Source organism: Ischnura elegans, chromosome X (assembly GCF_921293095.1).
Source record: "Ischnura elegans chromosome X, ioIscEleg1.1, whole genome shotgun sequence".
In the NCBI taxonomy this organism is placed as follows: domain Eukaryota; kingdom Metazoa; phylum Arthropoda; class Insecta; order Odonata; family Coenagrionidae; genus Ischnura; species Ischnura elegans.
The window spans coordinates 80612392-80636909 of record NC_060259.1 but is presented as its reverse complement, the minus strand read 5'-3'; the positions used below and the strand labels follow the sequence as shown (position 1 = coordinate 80636909).

The following is a 24518-nucleotide window of genomic DNA, read 5'->3' as shown; positions in this document are numbered from 1 at the left end:
AAGACTTTTTATGTTAATCAATTCTTACATAAAATTTTCTCCCAAAAGAAGAGAATAAAAAGTGAAAGAATAAAAAGTGTGGAAAATACTACCGCTGTTTCAATTATCACTAGAATGAGATATATAGATATGGCGGGAGAGTTACGTTAGTGAATCAATTTTTAATGCATTAATTCAGTTTATTTACTGATAACTATTTAAGTTCTGTAATTATTGATAACAACAGAGAAAAAAGTAGTTGGGAGGGTATCTAAAAATGTCACAAATACTAGTTCATGTAAACACGTTGAGTCAGGTGAACTGTAGTGATTATTGTCACACTTGTTTCGCTATGCAAGAATAAGGTGGAAGGCTGCGTCAAATTAATTTGAAGTTTATGTTCCGAGGTGATAAAATCTAATAGGAAATTTTTCGGTTATAATTAAAAATGGACGCAGTTCTGCCCGACAATGATGTGTGAATACATTAAAATCATAGTTAATAGGTAAATGAGGAAGCATCGAGTTTCTAAAAATGTTAAAATATATTCGAAAATTATTGTGCATAAGTTTAATTTTAGTTAAATAAAATTAATCAAAACAGTTAACTAGGGCTTCTCTAGTCCTGATTTATAAACACAATTCGCGTTTTATGATTTGCAGAGCAACATGGCAGAAAATGTTTTAATTTTAACTCGTATCACATTTAATCGAAAAAAACTATCCATTGCAGGCTTGATATAAACAATTCAAGCATCTTATAATAAAATTGAAGCATACGGGATTTAAAAATTTGAACTCACGTGACACAATAAAGCAGAAATTTTTTATAATTAAGTCACAGAAATTCAATTCAAACGAGTTTCGAATAGGATGCATAAAAATTAATGCGCAAAATAAAATTTAATTTTGCTCTCTAAATGTATGGCTATACCTTGAAATCTGGATCGGTGACCATTCGTTTGAAAGATCCTACGATGAAAAGAGTCCCAGTTCCGTTGTCCACCATTTTTGCCTGGGTGCTGTGCCTGAAAAGAGAAAGCGAACGCTAGTCAACAAATTGTATGGTCTTTTGTAGGTAAATAATTTTAATTTTGTTTCAGGCCATTACATATTTGATCGACCCAATACTCAATCCAAGGAGCGCAAAATTAAGTTAGCCATTCAAGATTAACTTTAGTTTTATAACTGTATTTATCAACTCCTGAAACACACATATTTTAATCAAAAATATTTTTGTTGTAAAACTTTTTACTCAAATATGCTAGTGTAGATGTTGATCTTCTATGTTACTTGTGCGTGTGCCCTTTTTGATGGACCATATTTTCGTTTGTTTTGCATTTTTGGCATATATTTAAAATCATATTTTGAAACCATCACCGGATCTGTTAGCTCAAGCTGTTGCTGTGCATGCAGTTTTTGTTTATCCCTTGATAATCTTGAAATAACTCATCACCCACTTTTTAATATACAGTTTATCGGCTATCGGAAATAATTTTAGCAATTGGTCATACATCCAAAGGGAAACTATCTTGCTTTCCTTGGCTTAATATATTTTTCAAGTAGAAATACGTAGATGAGTGGATAATGTCACGAGCTCATGCCGAGTGAACCACCGCTTCATAGCTAGCATTTGCTTGCTTACACTTTTTTGCTAGAGGCATTGTTCAAGTATGAAGTTGAGGGGTTTTTGGTTTCAGCAGGTTTCATTTTAAAATAAAAATATAATTATCAAGGAAAATTTCTTCTTCATAACTCCAATCTCATGGGTGTTTTTTCATTTCCAATTCTCAAAAGTGTTATCATTTATCAAAAAGTACCATCAATACCTATATATTTTCGTTCTTCAATGTCAAATGAAAAATATGGTATATTGTCTGCCGATAGAACAATTTGGATATTTTCATTCGCCAGACCGCAATTCCTGTGGAATTTAACCCCACTTAAACATATATAAATTGCCTTAGGATATCACTTCGAGTCCATATTCTGAAGACGTTCTTAAAATGAAGGGGCATTAAAATATGTTTTCATAAATAAATTATTTTTTTATTAGCTGTTGTTTGGTTGGCGTGGCAAATGTGAATATGTTTATGCAGACCCCACAGCTCTTCTTGCTAAAGTCAGCTTTGCTTTTAAATGCAAAAATGCTCTTTTTCACTTTATTCGTCTATTTCGTATATCAAAAGAGCTATAATTTTTACGATACTGACTAAAAGCATCAAAGGTAAATTAGGTAATTTCGAATGCAGGGGCCTTTTGAAAAACTTTCTTTTGAATTTATTCTCGGTCCGATTTCCATGTAGGAAAAAAATGGGGTCGATCCCTCTGGCCTGAAAAAGAACATGATGGAGGGAAGGAAAAGATATGACACGAAGACAAGCAAGCCTTCCCCATTTAACCATTATCTCTTAAGTTTGACACAAAAATACGAAAGTTGCCACCCACGAGTTAATGACGCCATTAGAGTTCTTGTTCATTTGCTCGTTAAGAAAGGGAAGGAATCGCTTACAAGAGAGTTAACAATAGAAAACCACGTGAGACCCATTTACCCAATGCCCAGTAGAAGCTAACAAGCGGTGGTTCACTCGGCATGAGCTCATGACGTTATTTGGCAGTCGATTTTTCGTCGCGAATTAGTCAGTCTGTTGGCAAAGGATCGGAAACTGGAAAAAATATCTTAAAATTATAAAAACTATCGTAATCGAAAATAATGACTAATTGGTGGATGAACACACCGACGAAACGCTTCTCTGCAAGCACGCCCTGATGTACATCAACCATCAACGCGTAAAATATGTACGGATTGCCTGTATGTAAAGGATAAACCACCTCGATTTTTCCAAGCCTTCAACAATCTAACAGAATGATCGGGGTCTGGTTTTCAGTATCACTTTCCAGCTGTCGTCATATTGCTTACACTTTTTTGCAAGAGGCATTGTTCAAGTATGGCTCATGCAGTATGTTTCCTATATGAAATCCTCCTATCAGTGCGTTACAGGGTTCAAAGAGCTATCCTAAGCCGCCGGTTTACTCTCTTAGGATGTGGATTAAGCCCAGCTAGATCTAGGCGATCGCGGATCTTAGAGGCTTTATAATCAACACTTTGATTGCAACCATATGTTTTTTTAAACGTCCATCATCATATTCAAACTACAGTCATTATAAAAAAATGACGATGACTGCAAAATGTACTGCTTTTAGCATCGGTGCAAACTAGTCACAGCCACCAATATGGAGCCACCATACCCACCTCATTTTAGGTTGAATAACTAAATACGTTAGATAGCAAACACAAGTGGTAGTATCATGTGAAACCTTAGTCTTCTTAAAGTTGAGCTAAAATTCACCAAATTGACCGCTTGCTTTGAAACGCATATGAGTCCTTTATTCTCAGATATACCTATTTAATAAAGAAATCCGCCATTGATATATTATAATACTTGCTTTCCTTACCCGGCTGATAGGAGGATTAACATTGTTTCTTAATCTAGTGTCGCCGAATTTGATCTTTTAAAAATTTCGAAAATAATCATTCATCAAGCAAACCTAAATAATCACTTTTTAGGCTGAAATGACTTTATTTATACCTTACTTTAAGCAATTATCAAGCATTATTCTTCTATACCCGATTTCTATGTTTATAAGAAAAGTTGTTACTTATTTCTGTCTTCATTTTAGGACTTATTTCTCATGTCTTACTATTATTCAGTGTATTTTCTGTCACATTTTATTTCTCAATTTTCATTTCTTCTATTATTATTATTAATGTTATATGTTAAAATCTCTATCAGTCAGCAAGATTACTCATATGTAGCATATTTACTTTCCCTGATCACCGTTAATTTTCCATATTTAATTATTTTTTCTCAATCCTTGCTCTTATGTCTCGGTGATTCATCTACAGAATTCATTTGAGTTCCACATATCTACTTGAGATAAGTTTTTGTGAATTGTTCTTTCACTTTCACCACTGCTTAATTATTACGCATTGTTATTCCCTCTGCTTCATATTTTGAATCTGCTGATATTTTCCCTCTCCGCTACATTTATCATCGCTTCCGAGGCCACATTTAAATTTACCAAATTTATGCTCTTTAATCATTACTATACATATAAGTACCCTTTCCATTTATTCCTCTCATCAGTAGTGTGTGAGAATTCTTCTGACAGTTTTATGTAGTTGCCCGTTGTCCTTTCGGTTGCCTTGCCACAAGTTCACCTGAGCGAGTAAAAAAATCTTTTCTTTGTACCAAGGTAGCAATATATCAACAAAAAAAATCGTATCACTAACAAGCTCTTAACAGTGGTGGATGCAAATAGGGGGGCGCTAGGGTACGCGCCCCCCCTTGCGGGGCCGCCCACATTGCAGATCCACAATAGTAACTCTTTCATATCATTAGATGGTATTGTCAAGCGTATGAGAATAATCAGTTTCGTTGAAAAGTTCTTAAACTTTGCATCTGACTTGATTATTTTTCATTACTATAAAAGTAAAGGCAGCTTAAGATATTTTTTGCGCCCCTCCTCCCTTGAATTTTTTTCATAATCCGATACTAGCTCTTATCCTCCCTCTTTCTCCCTCTTATTCCCTCTTTCCACTTTTGTAGACAATGCGTAAATCAATCAAAGTAATCAAAGACACTCTCACCCTCCAAACATTGGTCTATCAATCGATTTTATTTGCTCTACTTCCGTGTGACCTCAATGATAAGTAGCATGCTCACAATTTGTTGAATTGTTTATTTCTTTAAGCCTGTTAAATTTATCGCCCTATTTTTTTCAAAGCTCTTTCCTAATTTACTATTATGATTTTCTTTTTCAGCACTCAATTTTTCACTCGCTTTTCCGTTTTATTACTCCATTTAATACTCATATTTCTGTTTTTTTACTGCATTTAATACTTATTTTTCTGCTTTAGCCATCCTTTGAAAAAGAATGTCTCCATGCAACTACCGCGAAAACATTAACCTTCCCGACTTCGAGTCAGTTCTAATTTTGATGCAACGCTATTTATAAAAGATACACTTTCAGACTTAATTCTGTGAATATCGTTAATATTTAGGTTAATGACACTGTAATATCTCAAGACTTATTTCCACACGCTGTTATTTCGATCAACCTAAGTTTCAGCGCATAATGCCCACATGAACTGAAAATGGCATTGACATTGGTATGGCTCGCCTTGAAAATGGCATTATGTGCAGAAACCAAGGTCGATCGAAAGGGATTTCATTTTGTAAAATAACACTATTGATCCGGCTACCTCTTAACTAGCTTCTATCGTTCGAATCATCTACTATTGGTTTACGGGATCCAGTGACACATTGGTCCAGCAGATACTTTTTTCCATAATGGAATATTCAATTCTCGCAATAAACTAATGCCTTGAAACAGTGGGTTACGCAGACGGCAATATTGGTGGCAATTTTCAGTCATAAATATTGAGAGGAGAATTTACTGAGCCGTGAGGGTTAGTTTTGTGTTTCCTCTTTTAAAAAATCCATGTGAAGGTTGTCTATTTACAGCTCTCTATTGATTAATTTGGCATCCAAAGCGTAATTTAACCATTCATTTACACCCTGTTTGTGAAATCATTATTCCTTCAACTTTATCTCTTTCCTCGGCGATTTCTTAATTTCCGAGTATACATAAATTGCCATGAGAGAAAAATTCCTCTGGATCGGGAATCGAATCACGGACCTTTGGATTGCTGGGCCTCTCCGCAGACTATTACGCTATCTATTTTCCTGTATTTTCATGGCAATTGTATCTTAGTAAATTGTCGTAGTGGTAAATTGTCATGGTATTTGATGTTCGGCCCTCGTGGAAAATCAGGAATGGTAACTCGGGAGAAAAGACCTTGAATGAAGCCGGAACTGGTCCAGAGTCTCAAACCTGCGCTAATTTCGCGCATAGTGGTAACAGTAATATTTGGAAACCTGTCATATGAATGGCGGTGACATTTACATGAATTTCAATGAGAAAAAATTCCCCTGGGCCGGGAATCGAATCGCGGACATGTAGCGTTCCGGGCCAATGCGCAGACCACCGCGCTATCCAAGTTCCTGAATTCCCCAGTAGCTAAAATTTTCAAATACCATGACCTCTAACAACCGTTCCAAACCACATATATATAGCGATTGCTACGCTGAATGGAATTCTTATGAAGTTGCTTACGATAGGATACAAAACGTCTCAAAAAATAAACATTATATTCTACGTAAATAGTGGAGTAGAATTGAAATGAAAAGAATGGAAAATATATATTAAGTTAAAACTTCGATGAAAAATTATGTCATCAGCAAGTTTGGTAAATTGCCATCTGGCAATTACATCTGGCAAATTGCATCTGGTTAATTAAAGACATAATAAATAGCTCGGCTAGCTAGCATACACTTCTTCTAGATTGTAAAACGTTTCAGAGCCAATCTCATGATGTTAAATTCGAAGCACCGGCATTTAATGGTATATGAATTGCAATAAACACTTTTATTTCGAATCAGGCCGATTTTCGATGAATTTACTCCGTGGAAATTCGTTGTATTAAGATATAAATAATAATTTTTCACCCGTTTTCATTAACTCAACGGATTTCAACAGGACAGCTCTTGAAAATGACGTGTAAAGTTTTAAACCGGTTATATTAATCAGTAACTGTGGAAAATTACGACGGTTGATTCCTAAGGCCACTATCTATGTTATGAATATTTGCCTTATATTTGGCAATAAAACTAAAATTGGTAGGTGCACTTAGTTGGACATATTACATCAAGTTTTATTAGATCTTTTTGAGATTCATAAGGAACTTGGTGGAGGTATTCAATGATCCAAGGTCGGCTGCAATGAAACTAATGAAATTGGCGAGGTTCAACATTCAATCACGGCGGAACTACATTAGTGGCCTTAACCATGCTCGTTCTTTACATCCCTCTGCGGCCGTACGTTAAAATATGGAATGCATCCAAATGATGCCAGACCATGCATAATGTCGCTCTAATTGTAATGGAGGGCTGGCGATGATTGCTATTTGGGTAATGCCCAAAATTTGACGCCCCTCCTTCGCGGGCGGTAACTTTTTCTGACTTCTAATATCACTGGAAGGAAATGAGGTTAGGATGATTGATGGGAAAACATAATTCTGAGGAATATTTGGGTAAAATCTATTAATGATAAAAATAATTACAAACTTAGTAGATACCATTTCATAAATTCATGCAAATAAGGGTGCAAATTAATTTTTCCATACGTTAACAAATTGAAAATTGTGGATTGAAAAAAATTGTATTCGGCAAGCTCCAAACAATTATTAGCAAAAACCTTCAACATTTTTATAAAATTAGCCTTTCTAGGAGCATTTTAACCTGCTGAAAATGACGCTGCCACGTTTGGTACCCAGGAAAAGAAATCTGTAAAAGAAACGACCAGTTTGCAAAATGGATTTGAAAAACGTCTTAAAATGACTATCCATGGTGACCAAGCTCTTAAAAATGCAATTTTATGAGATTTTTATGTTAAATTCCCAGCGAGATAACGTTAACACTAAACCCTCTTCTCATTTTTACCGTTTTTAGATAAATATTAAGAATTGGTTCTCCAATAGCATATCCCGCAATGTTTATTGAAGGAAAAATAAAAGTGAAATTTTTGCCCGTACATACAATTCATTCGCCTCAATTTTACTGACATTTTTAAATGCCTTATTTTTATAGTGAAAAAGGTTAGATGTATGGCTTTTTATCAATTATCGCTAAGGATTAGACTGTCTTTTAAGGTAGGTTTACATGGAAACTGCGAGGTAAATACATTTCTCACGTCGAACATGAGTGTTCAAAGTGGATAGCCGTAATTCTTTCATTTTATTTCTCACTCACTTTTTTTGCCATATCAGGAAACCGTCTGTTCTAACCCTGTTTCTCGGATTTCAGAGTCCCCTTGTCCGTTAAGTGCGTCTTATGTTTTTCTTGTTAATAATAATGGGAAAGTTTAGTCACACCCACAGATTTAATAGATACGATCATTTCGGCTGTGAGACGATTTTGAGGTATATGACTCTCAGATAGTAAGACTTAGGTATGCAATGGTTGAGTAAAGGTCGGTTGAAGGGAGACGTGAAGGGGGAGAAGAAGCAAGGCATGCGTTGTAATTTCGGAGGAATGTAGGTTGGCCCGAAGATTATTCAGTTGGGTTGAGCTCAGGTTGGGGTGATGAGTAACAAGGCGGATGGGTTGGGAAAGGTTCAGTCCTCACTCTAAACCTTACCTGCCTTCACAAAACCGGTCGTGTGTAATAAAACTGTGGAAGCAACTGAACGTTTCCATTATTAGTATGGAATCCTTTCACCACGAAGGAGATTTAGGCTTTGATATCATTTTCCTTTCTTTATACCATATTTCACCCAGAAGCATCCCCTTTTTGTTCGAAATCATCAAGTACTCGTCCTCTGTCTTTTACCCTGCCCACTTAACCCTCTTCCCTATACCTCGGTTTGCTCTTTCTTTACGCTCCTCCTACGCTGGTTGCATAAGTTCACGTCTCAAATTTGATTCATGACCAGTCTTTTCTTTAATTTCATCCTAATAAGGACTTATTACTTCCACTCTACTGGTCAGATGATGTCTTCTTTCAGACGTTTAAAATCACTGTACGGTTTTTTAAGTTTCACAACCACAAATTAGACCTTTTTCTTCATTCAGGTCTCTCTAAAATGAATGGCTTATTTATGAAAATACTGGGGTAAATGTTGTCAATACCTGTTACAAAGACAAGATTTAACAACGGACCACTCTCTCTGTACTGAAAACTTAAAGATAATAGTGTAGGATTTAATCATAAAGTCACCTGGGAAACTAATTTGTTGGTCGTAATTTTCACGCCCTCTTAAATACTAGTGAATAAGATCTTTATTTTCAACAGTGTCGGCCTTATCCTTTCTCGGCAGAATACACAAAATTCTGGTAGTCTATATGACTGGGAACACAAGGGAACGTCGACTCCGTTCTGTTTTTCCGCAATAATATTTTTTTAAATAAACTTTTACTTCAAATTTATTTTTGGATTTGGGTTTTGGCATTGGCATTTGGCATTCAAACTGGATACATCTTGAGTAAATAATTATTTCCATATAAATTCACAAATATATTTAGTTCCCATGCTCGAATATTTACGATTCAAACTCTACCCAGAGGACCATAGTATTACATTCCATTCAGTGCGAGGTGTATCACTTAAAAGGTGCGGTTCCCGTTCCGGTATCAGGTATGCGCTGGAAATGTAACCACCAGCTTTTTGAACCTGGGTATTTTCCATAGGTAATCTTTTTACCATGCTAACCAAGTTTCGTTAATGTCTCCAGTTTATTGTCGTACAACATACCAACTAATTCACTATTAACATTGCACTCAGATATTCCTTGGCCTTGATATTAAAACTTTTTTCTTCCTTCAGAGTTTTTTTTTAACATCGAGGTTGTTACTATATTTGTGCGATATTTATTGTATTTCCTCCATAAAGCATCTGTATTTTCATATTTTAGCCCTTCTTTGATTGGTTACAAACGTGTCGCCGTCAACGGACTCATCACACTATAGTGAATATTATTATTATTACTAGCACGGCTGGATAAATGGGGTAGAGTGAATTGGGGCGCAGTTACACGATATAAAAGTTTCACATTCTTATTCTCGTATATAACAAACGCAATCGTAAGAGAATTCTCTTAACTTTTCTCGGATGCCATGATGGACTTCGTTGCTTCCTTTATATTCTGAAATAAATATCCAATAAGTGATGCCTTTATGTGATATTTTGAAAATTCTCTCTATTTTTATAATATAGTGAATAAAACGTGGTTGGTTAATTCTGCGGAGATGATTAAAACGTGGAGTTCTAAGATAAACAAAGCTTAGCATGACCTTCCATGTTGTTACAAGGCCTAGCAAATAAGGATACGCAGGTATAAGCCGCTCGATCCCATGGGGAAGGACCGCAAAACGATTCAAGACCCGAGTGAGAGTGAGTTTTCCGCGTATTCTAAGTTTTCGCCCACGACCGCTCTAGGGACACCAGCGAAACTCGAAATGGCGGAAGTGGGCTGGTGGGACGTATACTACTCTTTCACAACTCCGACGTCTACTGCTGCCCCTAAGGGCCGTTGGAGGCGGCATTCGAGTCAGACACTGCATGAAAGTGTCAGCGAGTTGTTTATATCGTCCTTTGTTCGATACTCGAGGTAGCAAACTGGTAGGAGTAACCGCACGGGGGCGGGAAGAAGTTCTAGCCTACACAAAATCCTAGCATGATAATCCCTGTATCTCGAGAACCATGTAAACATTAGCCGTGAGCGGGTATCAACTACTCACAACCCCGGGAGAGAACCGCAAAACAATCCAAGACTCGAGCGAGGTGACTTTCCCGCGCTTTCAAAGTTTCCCTTTGCGGCCGCTAGGAGGGACACCCGCGAAACTCGGAAATGGCGGGAGTCAGTTCCCCTACACAACCCGCCCTTTCACCCGCTGCCCCCAAAGGGCCGTCGGGGGCGGCGGTCGGGGTAGGCACTGCGGGAAAGTGTCGGGGAGTTGGGAGGCTTGCGAAGGGGGAGCGGGACCTCGCTGGGCCGGGAAGTCGCCCCCTCTCCCCGCGGGGACGGAAGAGAGGTGGGGGCAATGTTCGGAGACGAGGGGCGGCAAGCGATGGAGCTACTTGTCGCCGTTATTGATCAGCACGGGAGCGGGAGGGGCGGGCGGAACAAAGGAGCCGGGGGCGGAGCGGGGGCGGGGTGATTTGGACGAGGGGGAGCCCTATCCTCCACTATCCTCGACGAAAGCCCTTCAAGGACTCGCCGCCCGTCCCTCGCCCGATGCCTGCCTCGTCACCTCCAGGGGATGCAAGGTAGTAATCTCGGCAGAGTCTTTTGGAGGGGTCCATCTAGGGTGTCATGTGGAGGACACTTCAGAAATAGACCACCCGTTTGATGGGAAGCTACATTGTGGATCCCTTGGCATCTCTCGAAGGATGCCTTAAGATGTACATTCGGTGGAAGCACGTGGTTCCATTTCACGTGGCAGTAGTAGATAGATTTCATCTCGGGTGTAAATAAGTTAATGTCAATCGCAGGTTTCTTCCCTGTATGTTTACTGCTGTCTCAGGAAAACTTGGGATTGGAATGAGGGCTATAAACATCGGTGGCGACTTAGGCCTCATGTGGCGCCTCCATCTTTTGCGTCATGTTGAGGGCTTGATAGAAATAAAATTTACGTGGGACGAAACGGATCTGCGGATCAACTCAACTGCGGAAGCATTCGCATCTGTTTTAAGAATGCCTTTACATCCACTTGTCCATAATCACTTGGTCCCATTGTACTCCTCATCTCTCGTGTAAAGTAGTCGTTAATATCAGTGAAGGGATCCTTCACTATTTTTCGAGCCATTATTTTAAATTCTCTCCAATGAAAACTCATAATTCTTTGAAAAGCTTCTACTTATTCAGTCTGTCTTCCAGCCCGTATATTTGGCACTGTGCTGTGGGCGCTGTAGTCAGAATCCATTCATTAGTGGAAAGGATTTTACAACTTTGGATCTTTCGACGTATCTTGAAGGATGCTTTTAGATACACCTCTACGGCCAACATGTAATCCTGAGGCAAAATTGGGCATATCTTTCGCGAAAAAGAGATTAATTTCGAGAATGGATTCCATCCGTTGTTTATTTCTATCATTTTTCCACTGCCTCCTTTTAAACCCTCTTCAAGTAAGTAGTACAAATACGAGCATCAGTCAAAATCGAAATAATTAGGGCAGTAGGGCAGTTTCAACTAATTATTCAAAAATATACAGTTCCAAATCACCTTAATTATTCCTAACTTCCAACTTTTCCAACTTAATACCAGAGTATAATACAGATTGTCATTACGGTTTGTTGAAAAAAAAGCTGGTCGTTATTTTCCGTTCTTTAAATGTTTTCAATATCCTTTTTCAACCAACTTAAACGTCCTCAATACTGGTAATGATGTCAGTTGCCGGGATCCCAAATAGCCAACCAACCAAACAGAGATCGTCCATCCCTTGCCCTCACTGCAACTTCCGGGATCGCTCTGGTATCCATTCAAAGGTGCGAGCGTCGTATGACTGTTGACGGGATTATCCGATGCGAGGAACGTAACGGGCAGGATAGGACGCGTGGGCTAAATTAAGGGAAAATCATTTCAATCCCTTGTGGAAAAAAAACATTAGAGTCAACTTCGGTGACCTATCAGCCCTATCTCTAAATTACCCGTTTCTACTTTCATCTACATCTACATAATACTCCGCAAGCCGCCTAAAAGGCGTGTGGCAGGGGGTGTTAGGCAACCAGCCGTATACACATAAAAAATGAAGTGCTCTAACAAGGTTGGGAATAGCGTTTATTAAAGTCCTTTATGGTTCGGGGGATAAATGAATTCTAATATATATCCGCTAGGCAAAATATCTCTCTTAATTTATCGCTTCTATCGGACCTGGAAATATAGTGTAGCTCTAATATTATGTTCTTAAAGATATCCGTCCTCAACTGTTCAAGCAATATAAGCCTAGAGCGCAGCCTCCGAGTCTCAAATGGCTCGCAGTCTAATTCGCTTAACGTCCGAGTAACGCTGTCTGTATGCCCGTAGCGATTTTTGACGAACCGCGTAGCCTTCCTTTGTATTTTGTTCAGTTCGCGGATTAAGTCTTTCTGCACCGGATCCGATACGCTCGCTGCATATTCAAGGGGGGGTCGGACGAGTGTGAAATAGCACCTTCCTTTACTTTCTCATCCGATCCGTGTTACGCGCCGAAAATTAGTTTGTGATTAATAATGCGTACCTTTCCACTGTTTAAGTTATGATAGCGACTATGAACACTCATTATCTACTGATCAAAGTCTATTTAGTGATGAGAGATAACTTGATGATATCCGGGGCTTTATAATCATCCACGAATATGAATTTCCAGGTGGGATATCGAAAATGTTGAATGCACTTTTTCCTCTTCATCGTACGTTATTATTCACTTTATCTCGGGAAAAGACTAGCTTCTTCATTATTTACCATGCAACTGACAATTACTCATTAATTTAGATGCTTGAGGGCATGCGTATTTGCTCAAATGCATATGTCGGTGCTTCTATTTCAACTCAACGCCAGTAAAATTAAATTTAATGGAGGAGTTGCCCCGCACACTAGAATAAGGAGGGTACATATCCACTGATATTGCACCCCTGCTCCTTGGAGTGGCATCTGATGTTTCCATTATGTTCACCTAATCTCAGATTTCTCTAACTTAACTCTTAAGCTATCCCATCATCTTTTGGTATCGTCAGTTTTCATTTTCAATTTATCAAAATTCCTTCTGGATAAGCCGTTTCAGGGTTTGAAAAAGGTAATGGGTGAGCATTGCATGACGAGTGGGAAAGTTTTTCTCGATTGGGGAGTTAATCGGGAACTTTTACGGGATTACTATGGAGATATGAAGGGGAAAACATATATTTGCTGCTAGAATGATAAAATCATGGGAAAGTACGGAATAGCGGGTACTAAAAGGGCTCTAAAATTTTATGTAGAACGAATATTGATGAAGCATTTCAGATATTTTCCATTCGGTCACATTTAAACCTTTGAATGTTTGCTAGGTATGGGAAAACAAATTTTTATACCAGAAGAAAACAGGAAAGAATACGGATCGTGGGTACTAAACAGGCTCTTAATTTTTTGTAAAACGAATAATGATGAAAAACAAGAGAGTTGTATCCTTAAATGTGCAGCGTTTGATCACATATACACCTTTCAATTTTTGCTAGGGATGGCTTTTTTTCAATAGTATAATTAGAAGAAAAACTTTCTTTGTTTTTTTCAGATATCGCCCAAGATGATCTTTCGTAAATTTTCAGGAATATGTTGTATGGAGTGTTATGAATTGCTATCGTGGTTATTCGAGTCCTCATAATTAGCTCTTGTGTTTAAAGTCCAATCAATTAAGTTTTAATCTAAGGAAAAACGGCCAAAAAAATCTAAGGAAATAGACCATGAAAATCTCCAAATGTCGTAATGTATTAAACTCGTCCATTTTGCACTGACCAAGGTTTACTGTCTTGGTTTGCGGGGGTGACGCAAGTGACCGCATAGATCAAACGCAGCCTCTCAACCGGTAAGCTTTGTCACTCACACTCAAGCATACACGCAAAAACCTTCACGCAGGATAAATTACTGGGAGAATAAGCTCAAACGGAGCAGGTCAAGAAACGAGGTAGGACAAGTGAGGAGCGGAAAGCGTTATTACGACCTGCAGGAGGCCATTGAAGTTTAAGATATTTAAAACAGCATAGAGCTGTAGTCATTATTTTTCAATATCACTTTATGCTAGATTCTTTTACTTGCACCTAAATATAATGGCATCAAAAGAAAAAAACGTAGTTTCCTGTGTGTCAATGTGGTGTTTCGAATGGTGCTTAAAATGATAAAAATAAATATTTTAAGAGAGTAACGAATAACTCGCTAATGCATCGCACAATTCTTCATGAGTAGGTAGCTCAGGTATGATCAATATAACAAGTCGTTCAGCATATAAAATAATGGTATGATATCTTTTGTAATGTATTAACATATAGCGATGTGCTTTTATTCGTCAGTTTATGAATTAAGTACATGTTCTTAAATATTGTTATAAAAGAAAGGGAATCAGCATGTTTTCCTATTATTTATAGAGAATTCAAATTAAAATCTTTAAACTATGATGGAGTTATATAGCTGACACAACTGTTTCCTTTAAAATATTAATGCTGTGCAAGGCGAATTATTTTATGATAGATCAATAGAAACGTGGCCATTTTGATACGTAAGAAGTATGTTCACGAAATGTATGTAATATCTGCGCCTGATAGATACAGTGTCAACGACTTCATAAAATGAAAGTACACGCGGGCCCCCTGCGAGTTCCATGAGTGGAGGAACTTTGCGCTTGACTTTGAGTTCGGAGGAGTAATCATCCTATTCGTCTAAGTGATGCCTTTGTCCTTCCTGCAGTTGGCAGGCTGTGAAGTGCTACGTAATCTTAGCCGTCAGAATGCGTATAACTTCAACGGATGCTTAACCAGCAGAGAGAAATATGGCTCTCAAACACAGAGAGTTTCCGTGATAAATATTTTCCTCGCTAGGCTTTGAAGTACGCATTTTTCACGTGTATGAAATACTAACGTCATTAGCAAATTTTCTTTCTTAAGACTTCCACTAACGCAAAGGAGTCAGGTGTGGTCACTCATAAGATCTTTTAGTTATAAAAATAAGGTTTTCAATTGAGGACCGTAGAAGAGAATGGGGATAATAGCAATTTTTTGGAGAAAATTACAGATAACGGTTGTTGGGGTACACAATGTTGTTGTAACAAAGAGATAGATGTAAATCACTGAATCTATATGTATATGATTATCAATGATTTACTAGTATCCTTTTGCCACAACGGTGCAACAACCCCACCCACCATTACCTGCGCTCATCTCCAAAAATAAGAAATTACACTTAACCCACCTTGACTTCCAGGGCCCTCTTTCATACTGTCCAAAATTCAAATGGCAAGACCTATCCATTTTTCGACGTTTCAGCGTCATCACTGATATCTAAAAACCATGCATACACAATAAAGCAAACAGTAATTGCCAGTATGCATTACAAGTGGCGTGCAGCAATTGTAGTAAAAACTAACCGAGCATTACTTACTTGGCGTAAGATACTTGGATAAACACATGCTGGAGTATTTATAGCAAATTTAATAACCATAGCCTATAATGCAAGGAGAATAGGTTAAATAAATAGTCACGTAAGTTGTAATATTCAGGAGGGGAAATGAAAATTACGAGTTTATAAATTATGGCATATTTTGTTTGAAATTTAAAAAAAAGGCAATTTGATTCCAAACATTATTGCTTTATTCGAGGCTTCACATTAATAAACAGTATTATCAAAAAACAATTATGTCCATTATTTTCGAGAATTGATGAACACGATAACCTTGGGATACTAGATGTCTCATATCGGAGATTGGTAACAGGATGCCTCGTTTTTCCAATTATTTTTTGAACAAATGTACCATGAATCCGATCGTAATGTTTCCTGCCAGTATGAATCATCCAGCTGTAGTTTTTGTTAACTACTTTTATACCCTTTGCAATAATATTTACTAAAAATTTGCAGTTTGAGTGTAATTAAAAAATGTACAATTCTATTTTAACTAGGATTGACGAAACTTTTCGGTAATGTGGTTGCATAAATGACGAATATTGAGATTTTGCTTTCAGTGTTCTATTTATATATACATAAATGGCCTTTTTGTGTCAGGCGAGGTCATCTTGAAATGGGTTCGCCACAAATTTCGTCGTTTACTATACTTTTGCACAAAATGCCGCATATTTCTTATGCTTGACGGGATGAAAATTAAGAATCCGGTAGAGGCATGCAACTTCGGTTTTCCTTGCAGTCCGATCCGAGATGAAAGTGGCTAAAAGAGTCAGTGTGAAGGCAAATTACCCACTTGAGGTCCATGTAACAAAGTCATACAGTCGGCCAAACAGATACCTCTAAAATTTTTCAATGTACCTCTGCACCCTGGTTTTATATAGGACCTAAGCATCGACCATAGTGTAGAAAGAAAATAGATTTAAACAGTTTTGCATTTTGCATATGAAGAGGATTGGGAGAAATAAAATGGGTTGTCATTTGTAAACAAGGAAATGTTTAAAAAATAACCATCTCGGTATGGTAGTTTTTGCAGCACAAACATTGAGAATAATTAGGCAATCATAATGAAATCGATCAATTTCTCTGATAATATTTTTTATTAAAACAATCATCTGATGAATAGGCATATTATTTTAGCTCTGTGATGTAAAAGCGTTAAGTTACTGCTTTTTTTTCTGCGTTTTCAGCAACTAAAGGCTGCCATATCTGCGAGATATTAACTTTTTCAGTGCCAGCTCATTTTTCCTTGTATACTGAAAAATTCCAGAGCTATTTATTGTAATTTGTAGGTTTGCTTTAAAAATATATGTAAAGCTTAATATGCATTTTATAAAGCTAATATTTTTATGTGCTAATAAATTGGGTTATTATGGGCATGTTACATTACAGATATTAAAGAAAAGTTAAAAAAAAGTACATGTAGCACAAAAAATTAAAGGCGCGAAATAAAAAAACGGCCAATGGATCAGCCCCTAGAACTATTAGGGTTAAAACCGAACTAAGGGAATACTATTAAAGATGAGAGATTTTTTCGTGTAGGTTAAAGGAGATTTATTAAGATAAAAGGTTCATGGAAAAGAATTAGACATATTACTTAGGTTAATAAATTCATCAAGCAATAAACTGAGAAAAACTTTACTCATTGCTTTCATCAGACTTTGCTCAATGCAATCTTGACCGAGATTTTGCTACTTCTGATTTATTGAGTGAGCCCACACATGAAAAATTAGAGTAATTATCTTGGCGGTGTTCTCAAATATTGATACAAGGTTGAGATAAAATTGATATATGATACGTATAAAATTAAATTCGGCCCATTTCAACGACTACAAAAGGTAGAATTTGTTCGTAATCTACTAAAAATGATAGAATAAGAATGCTTATTGAAAGAAATTGCTAAATTATGCATGCATAGATTAAATATTGAGGGTGAATTGTTTTCAAGAGGGAAAATCAATTGAAATACGAGAAATTTAATGCTAAAATTAAATAAAGAAGACTAAAAAATTTCTTCACCCAAAAATTGGTGAATTGCGCTAGAAAGTAAAAAAATATGCTTCTCATCAATCAGAGCATGAAGCGTGGATGATGATCAGGTTATTATAAATGGGTACAGAAAAGTCTAATAGGTGAGTAATATATACACGTATATATTGCGATCTTTTTCATATATCTTTTTAATCCTAATCGGAACCCACGCTTTATCACCAACTTTTATCATGCTTCTATGCGTGATAAAAAGTCAGTGATTGTTATTTTGAGTGCTTTAGTGGTGAATCATGTAATTGATGAAATCAGAACTCTTTAAGAGATTTGTGACTAATAAGTTATAACCAACGCCATCTATTTAGAAAATTTTCAAGAATTTTTTCGTTTACAAATATAGTAAATTAATTGGAGCTCAATGGAAGATATATTCAATGTGTATGGTTCTTGAATAATTTATTGTCACCAGAAAGAAGCATGTGTGCAAGATTTCAAGTCGATCCGAAACTGGGAAGTTCGATAAAAATCAATTACAATATTCTATCGATGAAGCAGACAAAATGGCGAAGCGAGATAAGAAAAAGCGTGAAACGAAAAAGAATGGTGTCACATCTGATGAGATGGAAGAAAGAGGCTATAAGCATACAAAAAAGAATATGCAGGTGAAGCTTGAAGACCCAATGTCTTAGTTTAGTTCTACGTAGAAGAAGACTTTCGTTATGATCAGGGTTTCCAGGCCTCCACCGCGTCATTTGATGTCTTATGACGACAGTTTTGCTGGTGAACCCGGCTGCATTTTCACCTTAGAAGTTTCTTCCTCTTACCCGAAGATACTGGCGGGATTACCAACGAAACTTACTTCATAAGATTTCATAGGTCAGAAGACTGACCAGAATTTACTGCCAGATATGCCAGTAAAATTGAACTCATCAGGCAACATGGTTGAAGCCCAAAAACCATGATTGCATCTGCTACTCACCGCAGAAGCCTTCGCAAGAACAATACTGTAGGCAGTATCAGTGTTCACTGAGAGAGTAGGTCACTTCAATTTAGTTTTTAGGCATTTCTTTGGACCACTAGATAGTCGTGCTATAAACTCCCCGCTTCACCAGAGCTGAGGACAATCGATAACTTCTGAATGGCGATTTCAACAAAAGAGTACACCCGATCGACATTTTCTGAGGCTCGCCTTTCTTCTGCCTAACGACGCACTGGTTGGGTGAACGAGGGCCCCAGTTTTTTACTCAGTGGCAACGCAGACGCAATCCCGAGAAAGTTCTCGGGCCTAATTGGGTGTTTTGTGAAAGAAGCTGTGACTTTGTAGCAGTTTTTCCTTTTTTACTGGATCAATCTACTGAGAAGCCATATGTCGTCCACGCTTGCTGATAGAAGGTATAAAATATAAAATATTGTCCTCTCTGTCTGATATTTTGTTGTTTTCTTGGATTTATAGTTTTTGAGTATGGAAGCACTTCGTTCATTTCTTGTGCGATGACAGTAATATCATGTCGTTTTTCCATGACAAAACTTTTCAATTTTCCACGGACACCATAGGAGTTATTTAGAATTGTAGTTAATAAATTAAGTGCGTGCTATTTGATTTTAAGAGATCAATGAAGGCCCCTTTACACAGTTTAATCTTACTCGAGAAAATAATGGATTTATATTGCTCCCCTCATCTCACTGATCATTTTTCACCTCTACTTTACCAAGTAAAATCATCAAAATTATTGAATATTTTGCCGTGTATTTTCTCGCAGATGTTTTACTCGCATTCAATGGTCCCAACTTTCTTGAATTTCCATTTTAATCATTACTATTGCTCCCTTCTCAATCCTCTGCAAATACCTCCTCTTACGCATAGTAATTCTCAAACCCTACTCCAGCATGCGTTCTGTCTTTCATGCAACAAATGATTTATAGAGTGCAACATAATTTTGAAAAATGAATATGTTTTTACTGTTGTTATTTGGCAATGTCTGTGGATTGTGAAATTCTATAAAATATCTTTTATGCTAGCTAATAAACCTATGAAACAGTAAATTAATCGTCATGGGCTCGTAATATCTCAACGGTCCAACAGAATATTGTGAAAGCTCTTATCAAGTTCGATATAAAAGCAGAGTTCTTCATAATGTGTAGCCAACACGACAGAGGATATTTTGATGACTTTACTTGCACTCGAAATTGCTACATTTTTATACGTATATTATTTTTTTTTAATATTACGTTTACATCATTCGACACTTACATGCATTTGTAATGTTTTGTAAATTTTAAAGATTATCTTGGCCTAGGTGTCGGTGGGGTTAAGTCTTCCCTTGCCACACCGATGGTCGCTGATTCGAGTCCCGTGTGGGTGAAATCCACTTATCTATGGCATGGATGTTTTTATGTTCAAAAATAATGTAATGGTCGTATTTAGGGGTATATATTATCATTATTACCATTACAGACTGAGCAGTATACGATATACGATACGATAAGCAATATACGATGAGGGTTGGCTCAGTACTATGTCTCACTCATGATAGTCAATATAATACAAAACGTATTCCTAATGTCAGCTGGAGACAGCTTCTGGATTCCTAAAAGAGGTTTCCTTTCCTTATTTTACGTATATATTCTTTTTTTATTATAATCAAAATGACTTTTTTGGGAGCCAGCGAGTCATGTTTAAGAAGTCTGGAGAGGATTGTGGAGCTCCCTTCACCATGTAATCACGGGAATGGAGCGCAGATATTTTTTTTTCGTCGCCCTTGATTCCACAAGTAGTTCTTTCGAGTCCCATTTTCCCTTTCACTCACTTCCCGCCTCATAACACGCTCTTTCTTTTCTCGTTTGTTGAAAATACTCTCCTCTGAGCTTGTTATGCTAGAGACGCACCACTCGGCTAGGAGACCGAGCTCGAAGAGGCAGACTGTGATGAAAACCTCTTTTGACACTGATTTGCAAAAGATTGATTTTGGCCTGAATTGGACTGAGCTAAGTTATAATGAAAAGAGGTAAAATTTTAGCAAAATTAGAACCAATAGTAACATTCTTAAGTACATTTCAATGAAACGATAAATAAATTTTCATACTTTTTAAGTAACTACTAACGGACTCTTGAGTTTGGGGTGAAATAGATATGTTCATCTTAATGGTTTCTATGGTCACAAAATCATTATTTTGGATATATCACATGTGTTTGGACTATGGGTACAACTACCAATAGCTAATGTGATAACAAGAAAATTTCTACAGTTGCATGCAGATTGCAATTCAACAAGCTGTATAGATGCAAATAAAATGTACCAAATAAAATGCACCGAGAAATATGACTTGATGCTTTCCCGGCGAAAGATGTTGATAAACTCTGCTCGGGATTTGCACCAGGTTAATTTATTCATAAAGGCCAACGTTTCAAGATCCGACTCGGGGCTCATCCTCAGGGCTTAATGAGGCCAAGGGGATAAGCCCCGAGCCAGAGCTTGAAAATTGGCATTATGGATAAAATTAACCCGGTGAGAATCCCGAGAAGAGTTTACCGACAATATGTATCGAGCCTTGTGACGCCCGTGACTTCGTAGGTTTCCATGGTGTCGAGGTTCCAATGTCTTCGTTCCAGTTTCTTCGACATCAAGACTCTGTTTGCAGTGCCAGCGACACTGTTGTCTTAAACCAACAACCGACACGGTAGCACCGGAAGCATGGAGGCCTTGTGACGCTTGGTTGAAAAATGACTTTCAGTTGCTTCAGAATCGTCCACATTATCCATGCCTATTAAACTTTTAGTAATTATTGCATAGGAATATGTAATAAACTATAAGTCTTTGGCACTGCATATAGTACGTGCTTGAAGAGCAATGATTTTAATAGTTTTGTGGCAGAAGGAAGAGGTATGTGGGAAGATGAATACATCTCCTCGAGCAAACTATATTATTAAGATTTCAAGTTGAACACGGTTTCGAATGAACCAAATAGCATTATAGTAGTTTTCATATTAAAATGCCTTCTATACTCAATAATATTTTATATTTGTAGGATTAAAACCTTTCCTTTTTGGTTCTGAAGCCATTCTTTAAAAATCCTATGCTCCAAGAATTTGAAGTTTCTCAAGCGACCTAACGTTAACGGCAACGGATAAAATGCCTATTTATTCCTACCTCTGCTGCCAACATACTTCGATACACTATTTTTTAAACAATTTTACACCCTCTTGGACACATTTTTTGGAATTTTTTTATCATCAGCGATATTTAATCCCAGGTTCTATTAAAAATGCTACCATATCTTTTGATTATTGAAGAGGTAAAGAATTCAAAAAAGTGGAATGTCAGTTGATATATTAGAAGACGTTTTTGGAGAACCCCTTTCATCAGTGTGATATTCATTTTGTTTATTTAGCGATTCATTTTGCTTCGTATCTAGAATGTAATAATTTTTCTTTCTCATTTAAAAGTTCACGATCATCTCATTATCAACAAAAACCAATTTTTGTAAGTGCTGGGTACAATTTTTCATCTCTGAGTTCCATTAAATGTGTTGATTTTATTTATTGATTTATTTATTTTCAGCCTTTATAGCCTTCTGATTTTATGACTAATAATAGCAATAATAATAAAACGTCTTCATTGGGCGAGATTGGGACTAGAAAGTCCCATCATCCATCAAACCCCTCGTCAAACATGAAATATATGCATTTAAATACATAATGAAGTTGCTCATGAAATTACATGCAGAGAAGAAATTTACGGAAAATTGCATGAAGAAATTACATAAAGAGACATAGAAGTTCCATTTTCAACTAAAAGAAAAAATTTACTACACTAATAACTTTCTGTGAATACTACTATCGGCTCAAAAAAGGTAGAACGCTGGACTCAAACCGCTTGTATGAAATTTTGCCAAATCTCCATAAGGTCGTGTCATATATCGTTTTACTCATTGTTTATTCGACTAAATCAATGAATTATTAGACATTGTTTAAACGTAAACGTTTAGCTTCTACGCTCGAAATGGTGAAGGTGAACACGCGAAAAACTATGAGAACAGCGAAAAGGTCGTCTTCTTCATCTTTTCACGGGCAAAATATTTGATGGGTGCATTTTATTTTATTTTGTGTAGAGATAAAAACATCTTCGCATAATAAAGGGCTTTTTATAATCAAATTTTACCCTTTTCTTTGGTTTTTAAAATGGCAGAAAGGTAGATTTCAATTTCCGAGGTTAAGAAGAGTGCATTAATATCGAAGTTACGTTTGAATTATGAAAAAAAATATTTCCAATCTTTCGTCTTTGAAAATGTTGGTAGTAAATATCCTTAAAATAACCCACAAAGACGAAAATCGCCATTTTGATGGCGTGCATCTCCGCGGGGCAATTTTCGTTTTTTTGGTATATTTTAAGTAAGATGAACAAAATAAACATATCCTTACATGAAAAGTTTATAAAATTTCATAGGGTTCTTGAGTTAAGTCTTCATTAGTTTGAAGATAAGTTACTCCTAGTATTTACTCCAAGGCATTAGTTTTATGTCACACTTCTTCAGCAACTCCTTGTTGCGGGCTAAGTTGTATATGCAAGGAAGATATGTGCAGAAAATGTCCGAGCCAATGAATAATCGCTTGGCACAGATTAAAATGACGGAATATATTTTTTATATGTCTCTATAATTTCCATATTGAGTGATTTATAGTAAGTAATATTAAATTTTAAAGTAACTAGCTCAAATTGTGCAAAAAATCCTAAATTCTAAGTAAAATCTAGCTGAATCGTTTCAGTAATACAATAGATATGAAAATAATTATATCTCTACTTTTATAATTCTTCGATTTTTGGGAAATAGATTTAAGTCTTGATAAGCTAGTTTCATGAGTCTGCAAGAATTCTGGCAGCACCCTAAATTTGTCCCCCCTCTTTTATTACTTTAAAGGAAACCACTTCAATTTAAATCGTGTTGTTTAATTCCGTGTTATTGACTTTTTTAAGCTCTGATATGGACTTGCCCAGAGAAAAACGGTATTTATCTCAACCAGGATGCGAACATGAGTCTCCCACGCGAGGGTGGAAAATTGATCGGACAGAAAGCTATATAATCTCATGCGAGAGGTTCACCTTTTTTCCCAGGAAGCTCGTAAGAATTTTTGAGTGCCTATAACCCATGTTCGCTTCTTAATGCGCCTGGAGATAGCAAAAAGCACATATTTAACATCCCGGGTATCTCGTATTGGAATTTAGAAAAGACCTGATTTTTTTCCTCAAACCCGAGGCTTAAAGAGAAGCCCTTTCACCTTGCCTCTTAAAAGGGTACCTAATTTGTGTTCTTGGATAGAACGAGTGAGGAAAATGAAGTTAGCAGTGATGATATCGGATGAAAAGTAATAGAAGGCAATAACGGAGATAGCAAATAAGTAGACCCACCTAGTTTTTGCAAATCGTGGTTCACATGGACCATTTCAGCGATGCTTAGTGCCATAATTTTTTATTTCGACTGCATTAAAGGGTTTAACATATCCTCTACGTATAGTCTTTACTCTGATTGACATTTCAGGGATAAAAGTTGTTTAAATATATTGACATACGCGTGGTTTCCGAAATTAGGTGTTCCTACGAATTAGAAAGTTCCCCTCGGATAATATGAATTTTCATTAATGTTATGTGCGCTATTTCAGGCGCATGCATGCAATATTGTAGAGGATTTCGCTTTATTGAAGTTGCTTCAATTGAATAATGATAAAAATAATTAACGCATCGTCAATCGATCATAAAAATTAATTACAAATAAATTCTTTCTTTCAGCTTTTTTTCTCTTAAAGTGCTATTTATTGC

General features: G+C 36.8%; 1 protein-coding gene across 1 annotated transcript in view; it reads right to left on the bottom strand.

The window, feature by feature from the left end:
• The window catches only part of LOC124171191, an 85321-nt gene that overhangs the window by 7036 nt on the left and 53767 nt on the right, over positions 1-24518 (bottom strand). The window contains exon 3 of the mRNA XM_046550329.1: positions 913-1006. Coding sequence (XP_046406285.1) covers positions 913-1006 — 94 coding nt within the window. The remainder of the gene's footprint in view (positions 1-912; positions 1007-24518) is intronic.